The 19,799-nt window shown below is 39.4% G+C and overlaps 1 protein-coding gene across 5 annotated transcripts in view; it reads left to right on the forward strand.

The window, feature by feature from the left end:
- The window catches only part of LOC122815212 (voltage-dependent L-type calcium channel subunit alpha-1C-like), a 2,602,552-nt gene that overhangs the window by 488,735 nt on the left and 2,094,018 nt on the right, over positions 1-19,799 (forward strand). For all 5 annotated transcript variants that reach the window (XM_044087523.1, XM_044087521.1, XM_044087522.1 and 2 more), the window contains exon 8: positions 3,687-3,847. In XM_044087523.1, coding sequence (XP_043943458.1) covers positions 3,687-3,847 — 161 coding nt within the window. The remainder of the gene's footprint in view (positions 1-3,686; positions 3,848-19,799) is intronic.

Below are 19,799 nucleotides of genomic sequence, written 5' to 3' on the forward strand. Positions count from 1 at the left end.
TCCCAACTAACACCATAAGAACAATGCTGAAAAAACTGAAACCTTCTTCCTTTGCAGCTAACCAACTCCCCAAAGATTACCTCAAACTTTCAGCTGAGGCCGTAGCTCTGCCTATCTCCATTCCGGTAAATAAGTCTATAGCAAAACAATATGTCCTAAAATTATGGAAAATGTCCTATATCACCTCTCTACGTAAAGGAGGAACATCAACAGAATTAAACAATTACAGACCCATAGCCATCCTTTCCCCCAGTGTCAAAGTTCTGGAAAAATGTTTCCACACTCAATTACTACAATACCTGTTATCTCACAACCTTATCTCTCCCTCCCAACACTGTTTCAGACCAACACACAGCACCACCACAGCCCTAATTAATTTCTCTAACACCATCAACCAGCTGAGAAATTCAAACCAACAAGTAGCATCAATCTTCTTAGACATGTCAAAAGCATTCAGCACTGTCTCCCATCAGAAACTCCTTAGTACTCTTGCCTCACTAAACCTATCAAAGACTTCCCTCTCCTGGTTCCTAAGCTATCTGTCTGACAGACAGCAAGTAGTACAATGGAAATCTGAACTCTCATCACTTCTGCCTCTCTCGGTCAGAATCCCCCAAGGGTCCATACTAGGACCCCTTCTTTTCACCATCTTCTGCAATGATCTAGTCTCATCCACAACACATGCTGAAGTAATTCAGTATGCAAATTATTCAACTTTAATCTGCTTAGCAGATACCTTACCAGACCTACAAATAGTAGCCTAATAAGCCTTTAATGATATAAAAACATATTTAAGTAAATCACAACTAATCCTCAACCCCAAAAAGACACAATTAATGCTATTTACCAGTAGCAGACATTCACCGACCACAGGGCGGCTGCGGTGGTGCATCAGTTAGCGTTCCTGCCTCACAGCAAGAGGTTCTCCGGTTTGATTCTCGACTGGGGTGCCTTCTGTGCGGAGTCTGCATGTCTTCCCTGTGGTCGCGTGGGTTTCCTCCGGGTGCTCCAGTTTCCTCACACATGCCAAAGACATGCTGTAGGTGGATTGGACACTCTAAATTGGCCCTAGCTGTGAGTGTGTGTGTGTGTGTGTGTGTGTGTGTGTGTGTGTGTGTGTGTGTGTGTGTGTGCCTTCTCTTTACCAACTTGAAAAAAATCAGACTAAACCAAACTGGAAACTTGTTTCAGCAAAATAGCCCATTTTGCAGCCAACTTTCCCCGCCAAACCCACCATTGTATTGCTCTACATAAATTAAATTGGCTTGAGCTACCTACACCTTCTCCATCTCTACCAACTTAAATTCACACACAATATCATCTCCCATCCTGACAGTTGCCCATCCCTTAAGGAACTTGTTGTTCCCAACTTAAGCTCACGAAGTCTAAGATCTGCAGACAGAAATTTTCTCACAATAAACAAGGCTAACAACACTCACTAAAACCCTGTTCTCAAATGAAATAGCCAAATTGTGGAACTCTCTACGCCACACCCTCCAAAACACACCTGAATCTACCAGTTTCAAACGGGTCTATATTAGAACATTGAAGTTTCAAAACTTTGAATGTTCTAATATCGAACTCTATTCAGCGAAAGATGAAAATATTGAGGCAACAAAAAACAAATTTTTTCCTAGGGAAAGAATTTGGTTGTTTGTTTCTGTTGCTTTGGTATTTTCAGCGCTGTGGTGGAAAGTTACGGGTTGGGTTCAGGTAAGTATGCGATTGTGTGGACGTGAGGGTTAGGGCAGGTTAGGTGAGTTAGGGTTAGGGCGCGGGATAGGTATGTGTGCGATTGTGTGGACATGAGGGTTAGGGCGGGTTAGGTGAGTGTGCAGTAGTGATGGACCTTAGGGTTCGTGTTTGGGTTAAAGTAAGTGGATAGTTAGTAGTGTGTGTATAGTTTAGTGTAGGGTTAGCCGTAAGATTTTAGGTGTATGTGCGTGGATTGCTGTTTGTTTGGTGTGCTTGTGTTGTGTGTATGTGTTTTGGAACAGCAAATTTTTTCCCTAGGAAAAAATTCGCTGTTCTGTATGTTCGATGTTTTCAGCTTTCGCTGAATAGGGTTCGATATTAGAACATTCGAAGTTTTGAAACTTCGATGTTCTAATATAGACCCTTTCAAACAACTAGTATTTGAACATCTATCTAAGAACTGACATTGCTCCTGCGCCAAACCTGACTGACAAGATATCTATAACTGTCTCAACACACTGTCCACTCCTTGCCTCCTTTTCTCCCTCTTCTCAGTGTTTATTACTACTCAAAAAAAATATTTATATATATATATATATATATATATATATATATATATAAAGGAAATCTCATTTGTTCATAACTATTATTTAATATGTACAATTTTTCTCACAGTGATCTTCACTGAAATGCTTGTGTGTTTTTCTTTTTGAACTTGTATCTACTAGAAAACTGTACTGAATACTACTTTGTATGGACTAACTAGATGATGTGTATTCTCCATCTTACTGTATGTATATTGTTGTACTATCTAATTATTGTATTATGCTTATATTTCTGTGGAGTTTTTCTCCCCAGGCCTCTGCTGAAAATGGGCTTCTGCCCCAGTTGGACTTTCCCGGTAAACAAATGTAATTAAATAAATAAACTGGATTAGATGTACTTTCCTAGGAGAAGGTACTTGGGCAGTGGCAAGTATTATACAGAATGAGAGAGGAAGAAAAACATAAAACATTCCGTAATTGAGATGTGCTTTACATCTACTTAAATATACTTTTTGTTTTTCTAATTAGTAGCTAGAGGTTTTATTAGTCTCTCTAACCTGTAATGAAAGTCCTGTGACAGCTCAAAGCATTGTCAAGTGTAGTACCTTAGCTTCATACCTACCTTGGAATCTTAAATTATACTGTTTGCATACCCTTTCAAACATATGAATAAAACTATCAAAATTATCACCCTCTGTAAATTGTGAAGCCTGAATTGTACTACTTTGACGCATCTCCAGTCTCCCTTCACACCAACTTCTGTAGCTGTCAAAATGCTAAGGGTAATTTCAGCTGTTACTTGCTATGATTGACAACTCACAGTAGGAGACCTAACTCATGTGGTGTTTTCTTGTTCTAACCTTTACTTTGTATATGGGTAGGGGAAGCATGGGTGGGTTTTTAGGATGGTCATGGTGATGTTAGTTTAGGGAGAGAACTGGCCAGTAAAACTACTTGTATTCAGTGGCCTTGATGACATCAGTGAATTGGAGACTTTTTCAGGGTGGGATAAAAGTTTTTTTTAAAGTGAAACCACCACAGTACAGTAAGATACTGTTCTACTGGAGAGAAACAGTAAACTTAAAATATTTTAAATATTGTGTTGTTGTTTATTTATAGCAGGGGCAATAAATAGGGAGAAAAAGGACAGAGAAGTTGAGCATTTAATAATAGAATCTGTTGTTGTCCTTTAAGCTATGATGAGGTTAGAGCAAAACATGACTTGGTTATTCTGTGGTTGGCTAGTTTGTTGAAATGGTTTTATGCAAAACTGAATTAAGTTTTCTGCATGATGCAAATTGGCTTGCAAGTTGTCCGATATATAATATGATGTCATCAGTCAAAGAGATCACATTGCCCCTGAATGTTTATGTACACTTTAGGCAATGTATGAGTTGGCAAAAAGTCTGCAACAATTTTTGCTGATACTTTTTTGATTTTTTTAAGCCGGTACTGGAGAAGATGGAACCGTTTTTGTCGAAGAAAATGCAGAGCGGCTGTCAAGTCCAATGTGTTTTATTGGCTAGTGATAGTGCTTGTGTTTCTCAACACACTCACCATTTCTTCAGAGCACTACAACCAGCCAGAGTGGTTGACAGAAGTTCAAGGTAATGATGAGATTGATGATAAATTATGAATACGGTCTTGGTAACAGAACAAAGAAAATGAGTGGAATTTTCTAGTGTACACGTTTACACCATCTTTTTTTTTTTGCATTTGATACCTAGCTCACTTTTTGTTCCTTTCAACTTAATAACTGTTTTGTTTGCAGGTTATTACATTTGCTATCACTATCCCCAAATGGCTATGGCCAGAACAAAGCAACTTAAGCCTCCATGTAAGGCCTTTTACTTTGCTGTAGGCCCCACTATTTTAAAGTAAAAAAGTTGGAAACCAAATTTCCTGCTGGGCTTTAATAAATACAGTCTCCTTACCAGCTGCTGAATTGTCCCACTGGGCTGTTTAAGAAATCTGCATAGCTTAGCCTGCAGTCTATATCATTAGCTCTGCATCCAAATGAAAGGCTTCCAGGAATTGGCACAATTGTTTAACTAAAGTAGGGCAGCAAGATGTTTGGAGCTGCATTGTTTTACAACATGAATGGATGATAACTGTTAATATTACTGTTCATTTTGATGCTGGATGGAGCAAGCAAGTACTGTTCATTTTGATTTGCAGCATCAAGAGAAAATGGAAGAAGCTGAGTTACAACTTTAACAGATCTGTGAGATGCAGTAGTAAGCACTTTTGAGTTACTGTAATGTGTGTGTGTGTGTGTGTGTGTGTGTGTGTGTGTGTGTGTGTGTGTGTGTGTGTGTGTGTGTGTGTGTGTGTGTGTGTGTGTGTGCGTGTGTGTGTAATGACCCAGTTAGGAAGGGCTGTCTAGTTAAATAACTTGCTCAGAGTCAAACCCTATACCTTTGGTACTGGAGGCAAGAACCTTAATACTTTGCACTAAGTGCTTCATTAACATTTTTCTTGCTTTCTTTGGTAATTCACTGTGGATTGTAGTCAGTGTCAGTTAGAGTTTCATAGGTTTTGTCATTCAATTCACATAATACATGTTGAAGCAAAACCTGCTATTCTGTTAACCTTTTGAGTGATTTATTATGGTCTGCTCTTATCTGTCTCCAGTTTTTCAGTTCATCTCTGATTTTGCCTCATATATATGCCCTGTTCTTGAGCAAGTCACTTAGCCAGACAGTGCTTTCAGACTACTTGGAAATTTGGGCTAGGGTCTTCAGTAGTCCACTGGACCACTAGTTTAGTAACTACCTAAAAACTGGAGTTGTTACGGTGTAAAAAAAAAAGGAAGTTAATTTTGGTAAACTGAGACATCGTCATATCAGCCAAGGTTTTTTTTTTTATGTGATCCTTGGTTTCATTGTTTTGTTGAGTGCTGACATTGTGTTTGCAACTGTGTATAAAATGGACAGCATGAAGTCTGCAAGTTTAATGTTAATATTTTAAGTAGGAATCCATTTTTTTATGTAGCTCATTTTTTGCAGGCACACAGGTGTGAAGTGCACTTTTTAGGCTATAACAGTTTGTCTAGCCCTTAGTGCAGATGAGTAGGACTATGAGGTGATAAAGAGCTGCTTCAATTGTTTGATTCCTTCAGCTTTCATTTGTCTTTCATATGACTCTGCCAAGTTACTTCACCAGACAGTACTCCCAAGCGGCTCCTGAAAAGGAACATTTGTGTCCAGTGACAGGCTGTTAACAATGTGTTATGTATTTATCTTTTTGAATTCCTTCCCCCTTCACATAGATGGTAATTAGTGCTTCTCTATATGCTGTTTGAGTATGTATCCTAGCACGTCTCATAGTCTCTTATAGTTTAATGGATTGCCAGATGTATTTTTACTATATGTGACTTTCAAAGGAAGATATGTTTGTTTCTCATGCTATATCTGTTTTTAATGAGTGTTTTTTTTTTTTAATTTAGAAAATGTCTCACTGTTTTCTCTGTAAAATTTGAAATAAGTTTTAAGTGAAGTATAAATGTCTGTGATAATTATAAAAGTAAAGAAGAATATAATATGTACACTTGACAAATTTGAACAGTGTTTATGGTAACTGGGTAGAGACAACCAAGTAATGGGATATTGGTATGTCTGATGGGAGCCTGATTCATCCCCCTGCAATAGCTCCCCATTTGTCCACAATCTGGCTATGACTCTGGAGGTGTATGCTGCAACAATACAGCATTATTGACCATTCATGTAAGTTACACCTGTACTGAGCTCTGACTTGTTAATAAGCTGATTCCTGTAGTAATTGTTAATAAGCTGATTCCTGTAGTAAAGGTTCAGGGTTTGAATCTTTTCACTTTCACTTACCTACCTTGCGCAACTTTCTTAACCAGGCAGTGCTTTAGAGCAATAGGAAATTTGGGCTGTGCTACAAAGAACTACAGGACTGCATGTCTTGTAACTGTGAACCTGTTCTTGTTGTTTGCCAGCCATTCCGTACTGCATAGCTGATCTAGTTCAGGAAATATTATGTCAGTATCACTAACACGACATTTTTTTTAATGCAACTTATGCAATTTATTCTTCAAGGAGAGTTGGCACTGCATTTGTAGATGAAGCATTGAAATGCAAAATTGTTTGCCAGCAGCAACCCCTATAGTTATCTTCAGTGTAGAGTTAATGCAGATAACTTTTACTTCTGCTGAGAATATGCATATTGATTTAGCTATATTATCAAGTGAATAATAATTTGTTAGACTCATATAGATAATCTTCTTTTTAAACTGTGCCGCACATAGCTGTATCTTATGGTATGATACTAGTGACCTTTTATACAGTTTCTTGTAGCTCTTATAAAGCTACCAGTAAAGTACATTTAATTTATTTCTGCATAATGAGTGTACACAGTCGAAGTGGCTGTAACTACTGGTGAAGGTGGGGCTGTCTGGAAGAAAGTACCTTATGCTTTTCTCATCTGTTCATTTTTAAACAGTCCTTAATCTGGCTGTACATGACTGATATGTGTGTGTGTGTGTGTGTGTGTGTGTGTGTGTGTGTGTGTGTGTGTGTGTGTGTGTGTGTGTATTAAGTTACAATATTTTGGCTACTGTGTGTTTCTGTAAGATAAATTTGAAATATGTGACTTTGGCCATTATTATCTTTTTTTTTAACACAGACATCTGAGAAGGATGCAAACAACAACGTAGCTATAATTGCTGGGTTTAAGGGCTGTCTGTGGATAAAAATGACTAACAGTACTGTGCTAATAAAAGTTTGGGCGGCCACGGTGGTGCAGCGGTTAGCGTTGCGCCTCACAGCAAGAGGTTCTCTGGTTCGATCCTCGGCTGGGGTGCCTTCTGTGCAGAGTCTGCATGTCCTCCCTGTGGTTGCGTGGTTTCCTCCCACATCCCAAAGATATGCTGTAGGTGGATTGGACACACTAAATTGGCCCTAGGTGTGAGTGTGTGCATGTGTGGGCCTTCTGTGGAAGGTTGGGTGCCGGGCTGGCAACTCGACACTGTAAAACTCCACTGCCAGTCATGAGCGGACAGTGATCCACTGTGACGACCCCTAACCGGGAAAAAGAAGAAGAAGAAGACTGTGCTGATAAAAGTTTAAAAAAGTCATTAGTCTGTTTTTGTGGTACTAGTTTGCATTTGTGTAAGGTAAATTGAAATGCTTTACTGTGGCCTTTTTATCACAATAAGATGTGATGTATATACTGTTGATAAAGGGTAATTGTGTATGGATATTGGTGGATTATAAAGACAGCAGTTTTAATGACCTTTTATGGTTTAAATGTTCTGACACGGGTACTTTGTCATTATTGGTTCAGACATTGTTTCACTGCTTACTGAAAAACATGTTCAAAATTACAAATGTAAAACACTCTAACAAATGTTGTTACATTAAATAAGAAATGCAGTTTAAAACAATCAGGAAGTTGAATCAAAAACACATGCAGTTATGCATGGTCCTAAAAATGTGTGTGGGTAGGCCCATGGTTTGAAAACAGCCTGAGGCTCAAGGTACAGTTGTTCAACCACTCACTAGATGCATTTTAATGAATGTGAGTTTCAGAGCATTTTTAATGAATGTGACTCTCAATGAAAGGGAATTTACTGTTTTCAATGTAAGGCTGTTTTGTTAAGCAAATGGCCATCAGTGTTTGTGCTCTAAAATTTGAAATAAAGTTTTAAATTAAATCCAAATCTCTGTAATCATTGTAAAAGTAAAGAAGAAAATAGTCTTCACACTGACAGGTTTAAACCATGTTTATGGAAATTGGTTGAGAGATGGCCAAGTAGTGGAACACAGAAATGGCTGGGGGGGGGCTGGTCCATTAGACAGACTAGGGCCCTATTTCACTGTGATTCGTCGCTGATGCCAGTCCACTGAACTGCTTCATTGATAAACCCATGTGCTGTCTCTGAGTGATTAATCCTCTTTAAAGTGAATAAGGAACTAATTTGTCAGTGGCGGATTTAGGCATGGGCGCAGGGGCGCGCGCCGGCCCCTTTTTCAACTTTCTTATTTCGCGCCGGCCCCTTTTAAAACTTTCTTTTTTTTTTTTTTGAAAATCAGGTGCATCTTTCCTGAAGAATCCTGTCACCAATGCGCCAAGTACATCGGAGATGTGATTGGAGGTTGGTGTCAGATGATGATTTTTTTTTTAATAACATAAGGTCCTCCTTCAACTGCATCTCCTCTTGTAATTTAGGCGCGTTGGTGACAGCTGACAGGAATCGTTGGGTAAGCTATTGTCGGAAGACAAGCTCGTTCAATTTTAAAATAAAAACTAGATGGACGAGTCCGGAAAGAATACCTCCAATATTTGACGTAGTTTTCATTATGACACTTGTACTGAAGGTTTCCCTAGATCCCAGAATGCAGTAGAAGGATGGCACCGTTGTCTACGTAGCCTGCTAGGTAGGAAGAAACTATACATTATGGAGATTTTACACGCTGTTCAGTTGGAACAAAAACATATTGACCATCTAGCTGTTTGTTATATTTGGTAGTTTCTGCATTACTGAATTGTGAGATATGTTAAGTTTGTACTTGTTTTATGATCGACTGAGTCGCTAGCTTGATTTTAGGAGTCTCTAGTTAATTGAATGATTATTTTGTATGTTCATTCATGTTTGATTACTCTGCGTGCTGAAATATTTTTATTGATTTGATATGCTAAGAGGGAGGGGTCACTGTTTTAAATAGTTGAAGTGTTGTATTTTTTTAGTTAGGTCTGATGAAGCAGTTTCCGATACTATGAAAGTGCTTACCTTCAGCTGGATTAAAGATTTTGTTTTTCATAGCTGTGATGTTTCCTTTATCATTTTGTCTTACGAGTGTGTGCTGTGTTAGTTGCTGGACTTTTATTCATTCTGTTTTGCTCATTTTTATTTGTGGCAACTTTTACCCGATGGCTTTGCTTAATTTTTTTGTCTTCTGAACAAATAATGACTGACAAATGGCAGCTTTTTCTCTGGCTCACATTAAGCTTCAAATTTCTGTCTAATAACTGCTAAATTGTCTCTATTTCTTCATCCTTGAGTTTAAATGCATTACATACTTTGATGGCTTCTTCCCATATAACATGCACATTAAACTTTTTTCTGGTGTTTCTGCAAGTCTGTTTGCATTGAGATACAGCAGAAACTTCTGGAGCCAAAGCTTCCAGTTCTCCAACACATTGATATGTATTTGAGAGATGGTGGTTGTAGTCAGTTCATCTCAAAAACAAAAGTAAAAGTTTAAGCGGATGTGAAAAAAAAAAAACAAGTTGGTGAAGCAATGGCTTTAGAAAAAGCATAAGAAAACCATGACACTTTGAACTATTAGGCACAAGGTTATTAATATGAATGTCCATATAGTATAGTTGTGTAAGTGAAACTTACCATAAAACAGCAGGTGTTCAGATGATCACTGCTACAGTAACTTTAGCTATATGGGTTATATCCTGTCAAGGATATAACAGCTGGCCAGCTTCCAAAGCTTCAGGGTACCTTCCACATGCCCAAATTGTCAGGCAGCTTGAGCTGAGCTGAAGAGTGGGAGGCTGAGCCTTGAAAGGACAATGCTTGAAACAACCAAAAATTAATGTCCTCACCCCGGCATAGAAACACACCAGAAAACAAGATTGGATCGAGGGAGAGAGCAGCTAGTGCAGCAGTGATCATTAGAACATCTACTGTTATGGTATGTTTTACTTATGCAACTGTACTATGTTCATCATATTGACCACTTATTCTGTATCCTTTCTCCCTTATTTTTAGGTTCGGGAAAGAAAACGGAGATGAATAGTTTGGCTTAAAGTAAACTAGGATACCACTTTAGGCATAATAGAAGCATTTGTTCTCAAAGAAACCCTGCACCTATAGAAAATGAGCTAGGGTTAATTCACCATAACAGCTTGCAACTCGGATACCCTTCTTACAGAGGTTAGAGGATTCAGTAAAACTTTTCCATCTTAAGAATCTCAAGTCAGCCAGATTAGCTGGTTCAAATGGAGCTTCTTTAACATGAAATGAAGATCACAAGGAGGGAGCTCCAGTTTTCTTGGAGGCCTCTTATGCAAAATCCCTTTCAAGAATATTTTGAAATGAGACTGCATTGAAAGAGGAGGATCCATGGGCAGACAAACTGAAATGGGCAATAAATGAACCTTGATAGGGGAATAAGAAATGCAGTAGACTAGTAATTCACACAAATATTGCAAATCCAGAGACCAACTAGAGCTGCATGGGTGCTTGCTGTGTTGTTGGCACCAACTAGGAAACCTTTTTCATTTGCTCATATATGATTTTTCTAGTAGCAGGCTTTCTTGCCTCCATTAGTACCTGCTGCACGTCCACAGCAAACATGTGCCCAAAAGGAATTAAGACCCTATTATCCAGGCAGTCAATTGAAGTTGACTGATGTTAGGGTGTATCAAACACCCTCTGTTCTTGTGTGAGTAGATCCAGTCTGTGAGGAAGCTTGTGGTAACTGCTCCTAGCCATTTCCAAAAGAAGGGAGAACCATGGTTGCATGGGCCAGAAGGGAGTCACCACAATGATCTTGGGGGGATTATTTCTGAATCTTCGGAATTAGGCAGTATATTAGTGGAAAGGATGGAAAAGCATACAGGAACATTCCTGTCCAAGGAAAAGAAAAGGCATCTGTCTTCCAGGCCTTCTTGCATGGAGTCCTGGAACATAATCTTGCCAGTTGATTGTTTAGAGAGGAAAGAAAGAGGTCTACTTGAGGAACTCCCCACAGAAGGATTAAATCGTAGAAGACCCCTTGATCTAGTTTCCATTCGTGAAGGTCTGACTGGTCCCGCTTAGCTTGTCTGCCACACAGGTTTGCTCTTATGGAATGTAGGATGCCTGTAGAGTGAGAGTGTATTGTAAAGCTATATCCTAAGCTAACATGGCTAGTCTCAAAGGGTTTATATCACGTTATTGAAAGATGAAAATAGTGAGCGCTATTTAATCGAACCTAAAATAGTTAAACCACATAATATCGAACATTCAGAACAGCAAATTTTTTCCTTGGGAAAACATTCGCTATTCTGAAACACATACACACAACACAATCACACCTAAAAAACATCAATACACACATACACTTATAATCTTGCAACTAACCCTACACTAAACTATACAGACACTACTATCTATCCACTTACCTTAACCCAAGCCCTAACCCTAAGGTCCGTCACTATTGCACACTCACCTAACCCACGCCCTAACTCACTTAACCCGCCCCAACTCTAATTCACCTAACCCGCAGCCAAACCCTAACTCACTTAACCCACCCCTAACCCTAACTCACCTAACCCACGCCCTAATCCTAACAATTACACAATTGCACACTTACCTGAACCCGACCCGTAAATTTCCACCACAGCGCTGAAAATAGCAAAGCCGCAAAACTGGCCAACCGAATTCTTTCCCTAGGAAAGAATTCGGTGTTCTGCAGCTTCACTGTTTTTAGCATTTGCTCAAACCGGTTTGACATTAGAACATTTGAAGTTTTAAAACTTCGATGTTCTGCTATAGACCCGTCTCAAAGGGGGGTACAACTTGGCTCTATCTTGCTTGTTGATGTACCACATGACTGTGGTATTGTCTGTAACCAGTCCTTGAAAAGGTCCAGGGACCAAAGATGGTTAGCAGAGTTAAGTGCCTTGATCAGGGCAAGCATCCCCTTGATATTTATTTGCTTGCATCTGTCCTTAGTGTCCCACACCCCCTGCACTTTTATCCCTCCTGAACCTGCTCCCCAATCAAAACTGAAGCATCTTTAGTGACTGACTGCTTTGGAGCTGGGAAAGAGAAGGGGAAACCAGGATTTAAGGATATCTGTTGTCTCCACCAAAATATTTATCTTCTGACATGCCTCAGTATTGGGATTTGAAAAGATAAAAGGTGTTCATGCTGGAACCAAGGAGAGTTCAGATACAGTTGTATCTTTCTCATGTGAAATCTTGCCAGGGGTATCATGAGAATCATAGATACCATGAGATCCAAAATCTTGAGGTATTCCTACTCAGTGATAAAAATCTGAGTGGAAGACCTTAGAAGTAGATCTATATGAATATCTATTTTTTTTCCTGTGGAAGAAAAGCTCTTTGAACTGAGGTGAGTAGTTGACATGCCAGGAACACAATCCTATGTGAAGGAGTAAAGTAAGACTTTTGAATGTTCACTTGGAATCCCAGCTTATCTCTGTCACCCAAGAGAGAGATTTCTGACACTTTGAGAAAGACCCCACAAAGATAATTATGTCATCTAAATATGGAAAATGTTAGATACCCTGTAGCCTGCAATGAGCTATAAGTGGAGCTAAACACTTTGTAAACACTCCTGGTGCAGTGGATCACCCAAAGGGTAAGGTGGAAAACTGATAAAGTGATCCAGACACACTAAACTTTAAATAATGTCTTCAGTCTGGATGAATAAGTGTGTCTGAGCATCTCTTAAATCTAACATTCCCAGCAAACTTAAAAGTAGACGCAGTAACAGGTTATGAAGTGATATCATACTTAATTTGGGCACTATCGAAAACAGGCTTAGAGAAGAAAGACCCAGAATTGGTCTCCAATAATTTTCTTTCTTTCTTTGGCACTAGGAGCATCCTTGAATAAAGACCCTTCCCAACCTAAGAAGGAGAAACTGGTTCATTTGCTTCTTGGGACAGCATGTGATGAAGAACTGGTGGAAACAAAACAGTCTGATCTGGAGGTGGAGGAATAAGCCCCTAGAAAGAAAAAAATTCTTCCAACTGCCATCTGAAACCTTGAATGATTTTCAAAATGCATTTGTCTGAAACTATATGTTGCTAAAGAGGAAAATGGAGAGCCAGACTTTCTGGAAGAAAAGAGGGACAGGGTGGGAGAGATTCACAAGGTCTCTTGTATAGTCATTCAGTCTTGTTGGACTGTCCTTGGTTTTGGGTGGTTACAGACTATTTTTTGGACCCCCCCCCAACATTTATTCTTAAATGCCTATTTACTTGTCTTTTGTAGAGACAGTTTATTCTTTTTTGCCAAAATTGAATGAGGCGATAGAAAATCCCTTGGAAAATTTGGAAAAGGAGGGCTGAACAATCTTAGCAATTCCTTGGATGAGCTTGCCCCTTTCATCATACTTTTTAATCACCTCTGCAGTAGATGGGCCAAATGTTAAATCTCTATCCAAGTGAGAATTTAAAATCTCATTTTAATATCATCTGGTAGGTTCTGACAATGCAGCCATTCAAATTTCCTCAAAACAGTACCAAAGGCCATAGCTCTGGAAGAAGTATTGACAGTGTCATATGCACACTGCAAATAATGATAAGTGACCTGTGCAATAGAGGAAACTAAGTTATTTAAAGCAGAGTTTTCATCACAAGAAACTGCAGAAAAAACATTTTTCATATTGCCATAATTTGTCAGAACTAACTTTAACATATGAGCCTGACAATTCAAAATTCTGAAAATCAAATGTGCAGAAGTATACACTTTTTTCCCATACCTATCAATACTTTTCATATCCTTATCAGAAAGAGTAGAACTGGAATTAACTAAATGCTTAGTATAGTGGGATCAATTAAAGCTATAGCTGCTGGGTCAGGTTTGGGAATAGTGTATAACATTTACAAGACTGAAAAACTTTATATATATTATCTGCCTTTTTAGGGGCAGCTGGCAGACTATTAGGAAAATTACAGGCAGTAACGCATCCTATAAAACAGATATAACAGGAGGAATAGGTGTAGGTTCTGGAAAATCCTTCTGTAACAACTGAGTGTTTTCTGAGGGACTTAGAAACCTCAGTGTTCTCCCACTGAAAACACTGTCATATTCTAGCAATAGCCTCAGAGAAAGAGAAACCCCCACAGGAAGAATCAGAAAATTAACTCTCTTCTGAGTCAGGAATCTGAGGAGAAAACCCTGTATTTGTCCCTGCTTCCTCCTATTCAAATTCAGAATCCTGAATCTCTTCAGGAAAAAAGGAATATCTATTTTACCAGAAACTTCTTTACAAGAAGGAGCAATAGCCTGAATATCCAGTAAACTACTCCTATCCAAAGAAAATTGAGGAGGAGTAGATACATGCTTGGTTTTCTCTCTTTTTTTTTTACAGGAAAAATGTGGCCAGTCATATTACTAATAGCAGCAGCAGCTTCACCAATGATGGACAGAGCATTCTGACACAACAGGGAAGCCTTACTTGTTCCTTCTAATAAAACCATAAGCACCAATCAGTAATGAAAAGGAAAGGAAAGGAAGAAGTCTTCAGAGTCAAGTGCTGCAAAAAGGCTTTATTACAATAACACATGTTGAGTGCTTTCATCCAAAGGTAATAGGACTTCTTCAGGTTATGAAAACACTTTAAAACTCTGTGTGAGCTCCACAAAAGCAAAAAAAAAAAAAAAAAAAATATATATATATATATATATATATATATATATATATATATATATATTTTATTCCACTTTTAAACTGACAGAAAAAAACTAAGCTCTCCATTTAAAAGTATGTTAAAGTCTCAAGACAGTCTGTTAAAACACACCATTCTTAGCTTTAAATAACTTTCCTGAAAAGGAAAGTAATAAAACATCAACAAAATTAAGAAAATGGATGTTTTTTCCCCCTAAAGAGAACATATCTGTCCACCAAAGGAAAGTAGAAGCTAACCGTCACTCCTCAAAAGCCTCTGAGGGTCATACTCTTTGCAGAAGCAAAGCTCTGAAGGGCTTTGTAACCAAACTTGTCTTTTAGTCAGCTCGGCTCAAGTTTTTGTATGTGGAAGGTGGCCTGAAGCTTTGGAAGTTGGCCAGCTGTTATATCCTTGGTAGGATATAACCCATATAGCTAATGCTACTGCATTAATATGATGAACAACTATAAATATAATTGTAGTTCACTGCATTGGTATTATATGTGATTGTGATTCTGTTAAACATATTATCACAGAAAAATGTACATCTGCATACTTCAAACAGTTTCTCTCTTCAAACATTGTCTAGAACTGTGGAGATTAACATTCAGTTCTGATTACCATGTACAATACTTTATTTATTTATTTATATTTGTTGACCGGGAGTGTCCAACTGGACGTAGGTCCATTTTCGGCGGAGGCCCGGGGAGAAAAGCTCCACAGTTAAAATAAAGATACCTTTTAGTGTTAATTATGAGCAGGAACTTTGTATTAAGAAATCATCCATAAATTTATCGGTCAACTGAATGTATTTTGCCTTCTTTTTACACGTCAGAGCATCTTAAGGTGATCTTTATACCACCCCCCCCCCAAAAAAAGTGCCCCATTTTCTCACTCCCACCCTGGTAGTTGACTGACCAGACTGCGCCCCCCCCTTTCACAGATTCCTGGATCCACCACTGCTTGTGGTTACTCTCCTGCAACAGTGATCATTGTGCTCCTGAACATAATATCTGTTTTTTCTTTACAGTCTTCTTCCAGGTGTATTGAGCATTTTTCACTCAAAGCTGTAGGAAAAACTTGACTGGATGAGCACTTTAAAACAAAACATCATCTAATATGTTGCTGTATGTAAATGTAGCTGTTTTTCACTGATTACGGTTTTGTTCCATTTTATGATGTGTAATACTCAGATGGTTTTCTTATGAGTTTCTTGCTGCTGCACTGTCTCTGTGAGATCATGACTGGAAGTAGTTATCAACTCATGACGGTGCTTACATTTAGAATAGCAATTTTCACTTAAACCAGATACATGAATTTAATTTCTAGGCCATTGGCGACATAGTGGCTGAGTGGTTAAAATTTTCACTCACAGCCTCATAGTTAGGAGTTCAGGCCTGACCTATGGCAGGAGTTTACAGGATGTTCTTCAGTAATGGTCAGTGTAAGAGTAAATTATAACATTTGGTTTTACCTAACTTTTATCCTGTTTTCCAGCTGGATGTTTCTCATTATTGGCTACCATCATATTGGTCGTAATTCTCTTCTAAGTACTGTAAGTTTCTCGTGCACCAAAGAAAATATCTGCTGCTAGTGGCTCACATTGTCCTCATCGGCCATTATTCTCAACATTTTCTTGAAATCTTCAAAAGTTCATTAAAGTATCAAGTTTTATCTATATTCTGAAAATCTGTGAACACACATCAGAAGATTAACAACCCCTGCTTGTTCTGCTTAGTACCTGACCGTAATACTGAAGATCTTGTTTAATATTTATAAAAGCTACTTGAATAAGACATTTAAAGGCTCTTAGTTTATATTTAACTAAAAAACAATGTAAATCTTTTCAGTAGTAGACTGACTGACTTCATAAAATGAAGGACTCCATAATCTTTAATCTGGTACAAGAATGGCTTCAGTGGAATATATATGCGGAAGGGCCATCTTCTTTGGTGGCTCTCCATAACAGGGACTTACAGTCTTCCCTTAAAGCACCTAATGAATTCCCACCAACATCAATGCTTTAGTGATATAAAATAAAGCAGGTGTTATGTCTGTGCCTCCCTCTGACACACCGTGAATTATTTTAGAGGTGAAAGAGACACTGGATTCAGGTTGCTCAACTGGGAAGAGCCTTCTGTCATAACAGCAGCAGAGGCTGTCATAGCAGTTCATCTAAGCACCAGCTCTCTAATATTCTTCATGCCTTCATTTGATTGCAGGTCTTTAGGGGAAAAGCTGAATGGGAGCAGAAACCTGTATCAATTGATGTTATTTTGTCTTGTCTCGCCTTCATTCTTACTGGTTGGACTCTGAACCAATCATCGGTTCCGACTCAGCCGCATACTAAAGCTCAAGGACTTCCACTGGTTCGTGACTGTATCCCTATCCCATCATGCTCTAGTGAAGCTCCCTAGATCTCATTTGCCGCTAAACAGATAGGAGGCTTCCATCTTGGCTCTGGCTAAGTGATCAACATGTTATTACCTTTATTAGCCTTTTGTTGTTAAAAAATATTTCTTGTTCAGCTTAAAAATAGTTAGCGTTTACTTCTTGTACTTTTTGTAGTTTCTTAGCAAAATTCATTGCTGCTGTTGCTTCAGGCTGCCATTTTTCTCGATAGGCCTTGTTTTCCTTGTCCCAGTTAATTTTCACTACTGTTGTTAAACAAAAATCGAAAGGCCTCAGTCTGTCTAAGTTTGAAGCCTGTCTCTGCCAGTTTTTAGTTAGAGGGCATTTTGCTGTTATTGCTTATTATTCTTAATAGTTTTTTCTTTCTATTGCTTGAAGAAAATGAGCATTAGCCCATTTAAGTTAGAGGGCTTCTACTTCCCGTTTTACTTAGAGGGCATCTTGTTGTGATTTATCATTAATAGTTTTTTTCTTCCTACTGTATAAAAAAGAAAGATAGAAGCGTTAGCCCATTTAAGTTAGAGGGCTTCTACGGCCCATTTTAGTTAGAGGGCTACTTAATTTATTCTTCTCATTGCTGAATTTCCTGCGCCAAAAAAAAAAAAAAAAAGTTTGTTTCATATATAGTTATTCAGTGTGTTAAATAGCTGTTGTAGCAGTTTTTTGTTTGCTCTGGTGTGTGTTTGTGCTCTGTCATTTAAGTATGTCCAAGGAGCATAAATAAACTAAACCTTCGGGCTTTACAAAGTGTACTAGATGCAGTCAAAATATGTCTATCGCCTTATATGTTTATTGCTTGGGAGCAGTATATCTTTAGGAGTTGTGCTTGATCTGTCACTCTTTTAGCTCTAGAGTGCTGTTAGAGCATAAATATAAACTAATTGTGAGAGGTTTGTTGAAGTCTCCCTTCCAAGAAGCTCTAGAAAAAGATCCAGGCACTTCAGAATCAGTGAAATCTCTTTCATCCAAATCAGACAAGTCTACCAAAAGATCTTTCCCTTCTTCAGGGCAAGCAAAATTGCATCTCTGGCTCTAACTGCTTCAGAACTGACAAAATCTGCTTCATCGGCTCCAGCTTTATCGGTGCCAATGGAGTTTGAACTCAGCAGCCGGTCCCCAGAATTGGAGCTGGTTACTCCTATTTTGAAATCACCTATTTTACACTCAGTAAGGTCTCCTACCCTCTCCTTTAAGTCCTCTGGGAGTCTTTCGGATGATGATGTGGACAGGGTGGTGCATAGGCTTCTAAAGACACCGGCACTGGCCAAACTCCTCTCGGCTCCAACCCACAGGGATTTGGAGCCAGCCAAGACCATCCCACCGACATCAATTCCTCCTCTGAGCCGATCCAGGACCTTGGAGCTGGAATGCTTGGAACCGACTGTTGTGGAACCATTGGTGCTGAGAACCATCCTGGTATCTCCGGAACCGACATCTTCTCCAACATCATTGGTTCCATCCGAGCAGGGGTCTATATTAAAAGCACGAATGTTCACAAATGAGAATCCAAGTACATCGACACATAAACTTCAAAGTACTACATGAGCGAAAGACCTAAACAGCGAAAATCAGAACGCCGAACGTATTTCCTTGGCCAGCTGGGTGATCATGGGGAAGAGGAAATATATCCTTTTCCCCCCTGTAGTGTGATCTCGGAGTTGGTATATTTAAGTAGAGGGGGTGTGGGGGGAGCAGCTTGCAAAAGTGCATTTATTGAAGTCTGTTTACTTAGGTTTTCCTTACCTGTATGGCGCTGTTGTTTTCTGAAATACGTTTTGCATTCTGATTTTCGCTGTTTACGTCTTTCGCTGTTGTAGTACTTCGACTTTTATGTGTCGATGTACTTTGATTTGCATTTGTGAACATTTGTGCTTTTAATATAGACCCCCAAAGAGTCTAGGAGCTGACACTCTCCGGTCGGGTCCGGGGAGGGGAGTTGGATCGGACAGTTGTTGGATCCTATCCTGCCTCTTGGGGCTTCGGCGCTGATGAGCTCAGCTCCTACATCGGCTTCAGAGGCCACCCCCTTGGTTCTGGGGATTTCTTCTCGCTCTTCAGTGCAGGTGTCTTCGGATCAGGGGAGGGGGGCTTTCAAGCTGATGAGGAGGGTGCTTTCTCCTCAGACAGCTCCACTCAGGGGTTCCGACATTCCTCCACATAAAGCACCGGCGTCCATCTCTGCACCACACCTTCCATAGACCAGTGAAGACCCTAGGGCTCAGAGTACCTCATCGGGTGAACCCCTCTCTTCTGAAACATCTCCACAGTATCCTTCTGAAGAGGTCCCTCATAAGACACTTTGCAAGAGAAAGCATTTGGACTCCCCAGATGAGTCAGTCACCTTGGACACAGACCCTGATGAGTTGGAAGGGTCCCCACGGTCACCCTCTGAGGATGTCTCTTTCACAGACATCCTAGAAATTCTTAAGCAGAGAGGTGGCTGGGAAGCCCATCAACCCTTCTGATGACGAGTTTATTTACCTGAAGGCCTTTGGGTCTCACCCTTCAGCCACTTGGGTGTCTCTGCCTTTCGAGGAACTTATGGATCTAGTTAGTCGAAAGGCGTGGAAGTCTCCAGATGCAGTGGAGCCTGTCCCTATAGGAGGCCAAATAAGTTCATTACAGCCCCTTTAGATATAGGCTTCCTGATTAAGGGTGCCCCTGTAGATGTTATGGTGGTGGCAGCATCCACCAAAAAGTAACTTTCTGAAACATCCCCATCTGTCCATCCACCAAACAAGGAGTCTCGTACGATGGAC

This window comes from Protopterus annectens, chromosome 11.part0, assembly GCF_019279795.1.
Source record: "Protopterus annectens isolate FY-2018-M chromosome 11.part0, PAN1.0, whole genome shotgun sequence".
Classification (NCBI taxonomy): domain Eukaryota; kingdom Metazoa; phylum Chordata; order Ceratodontiformes; family Protopteridae; genus Protopterus; species Protopterus annectens.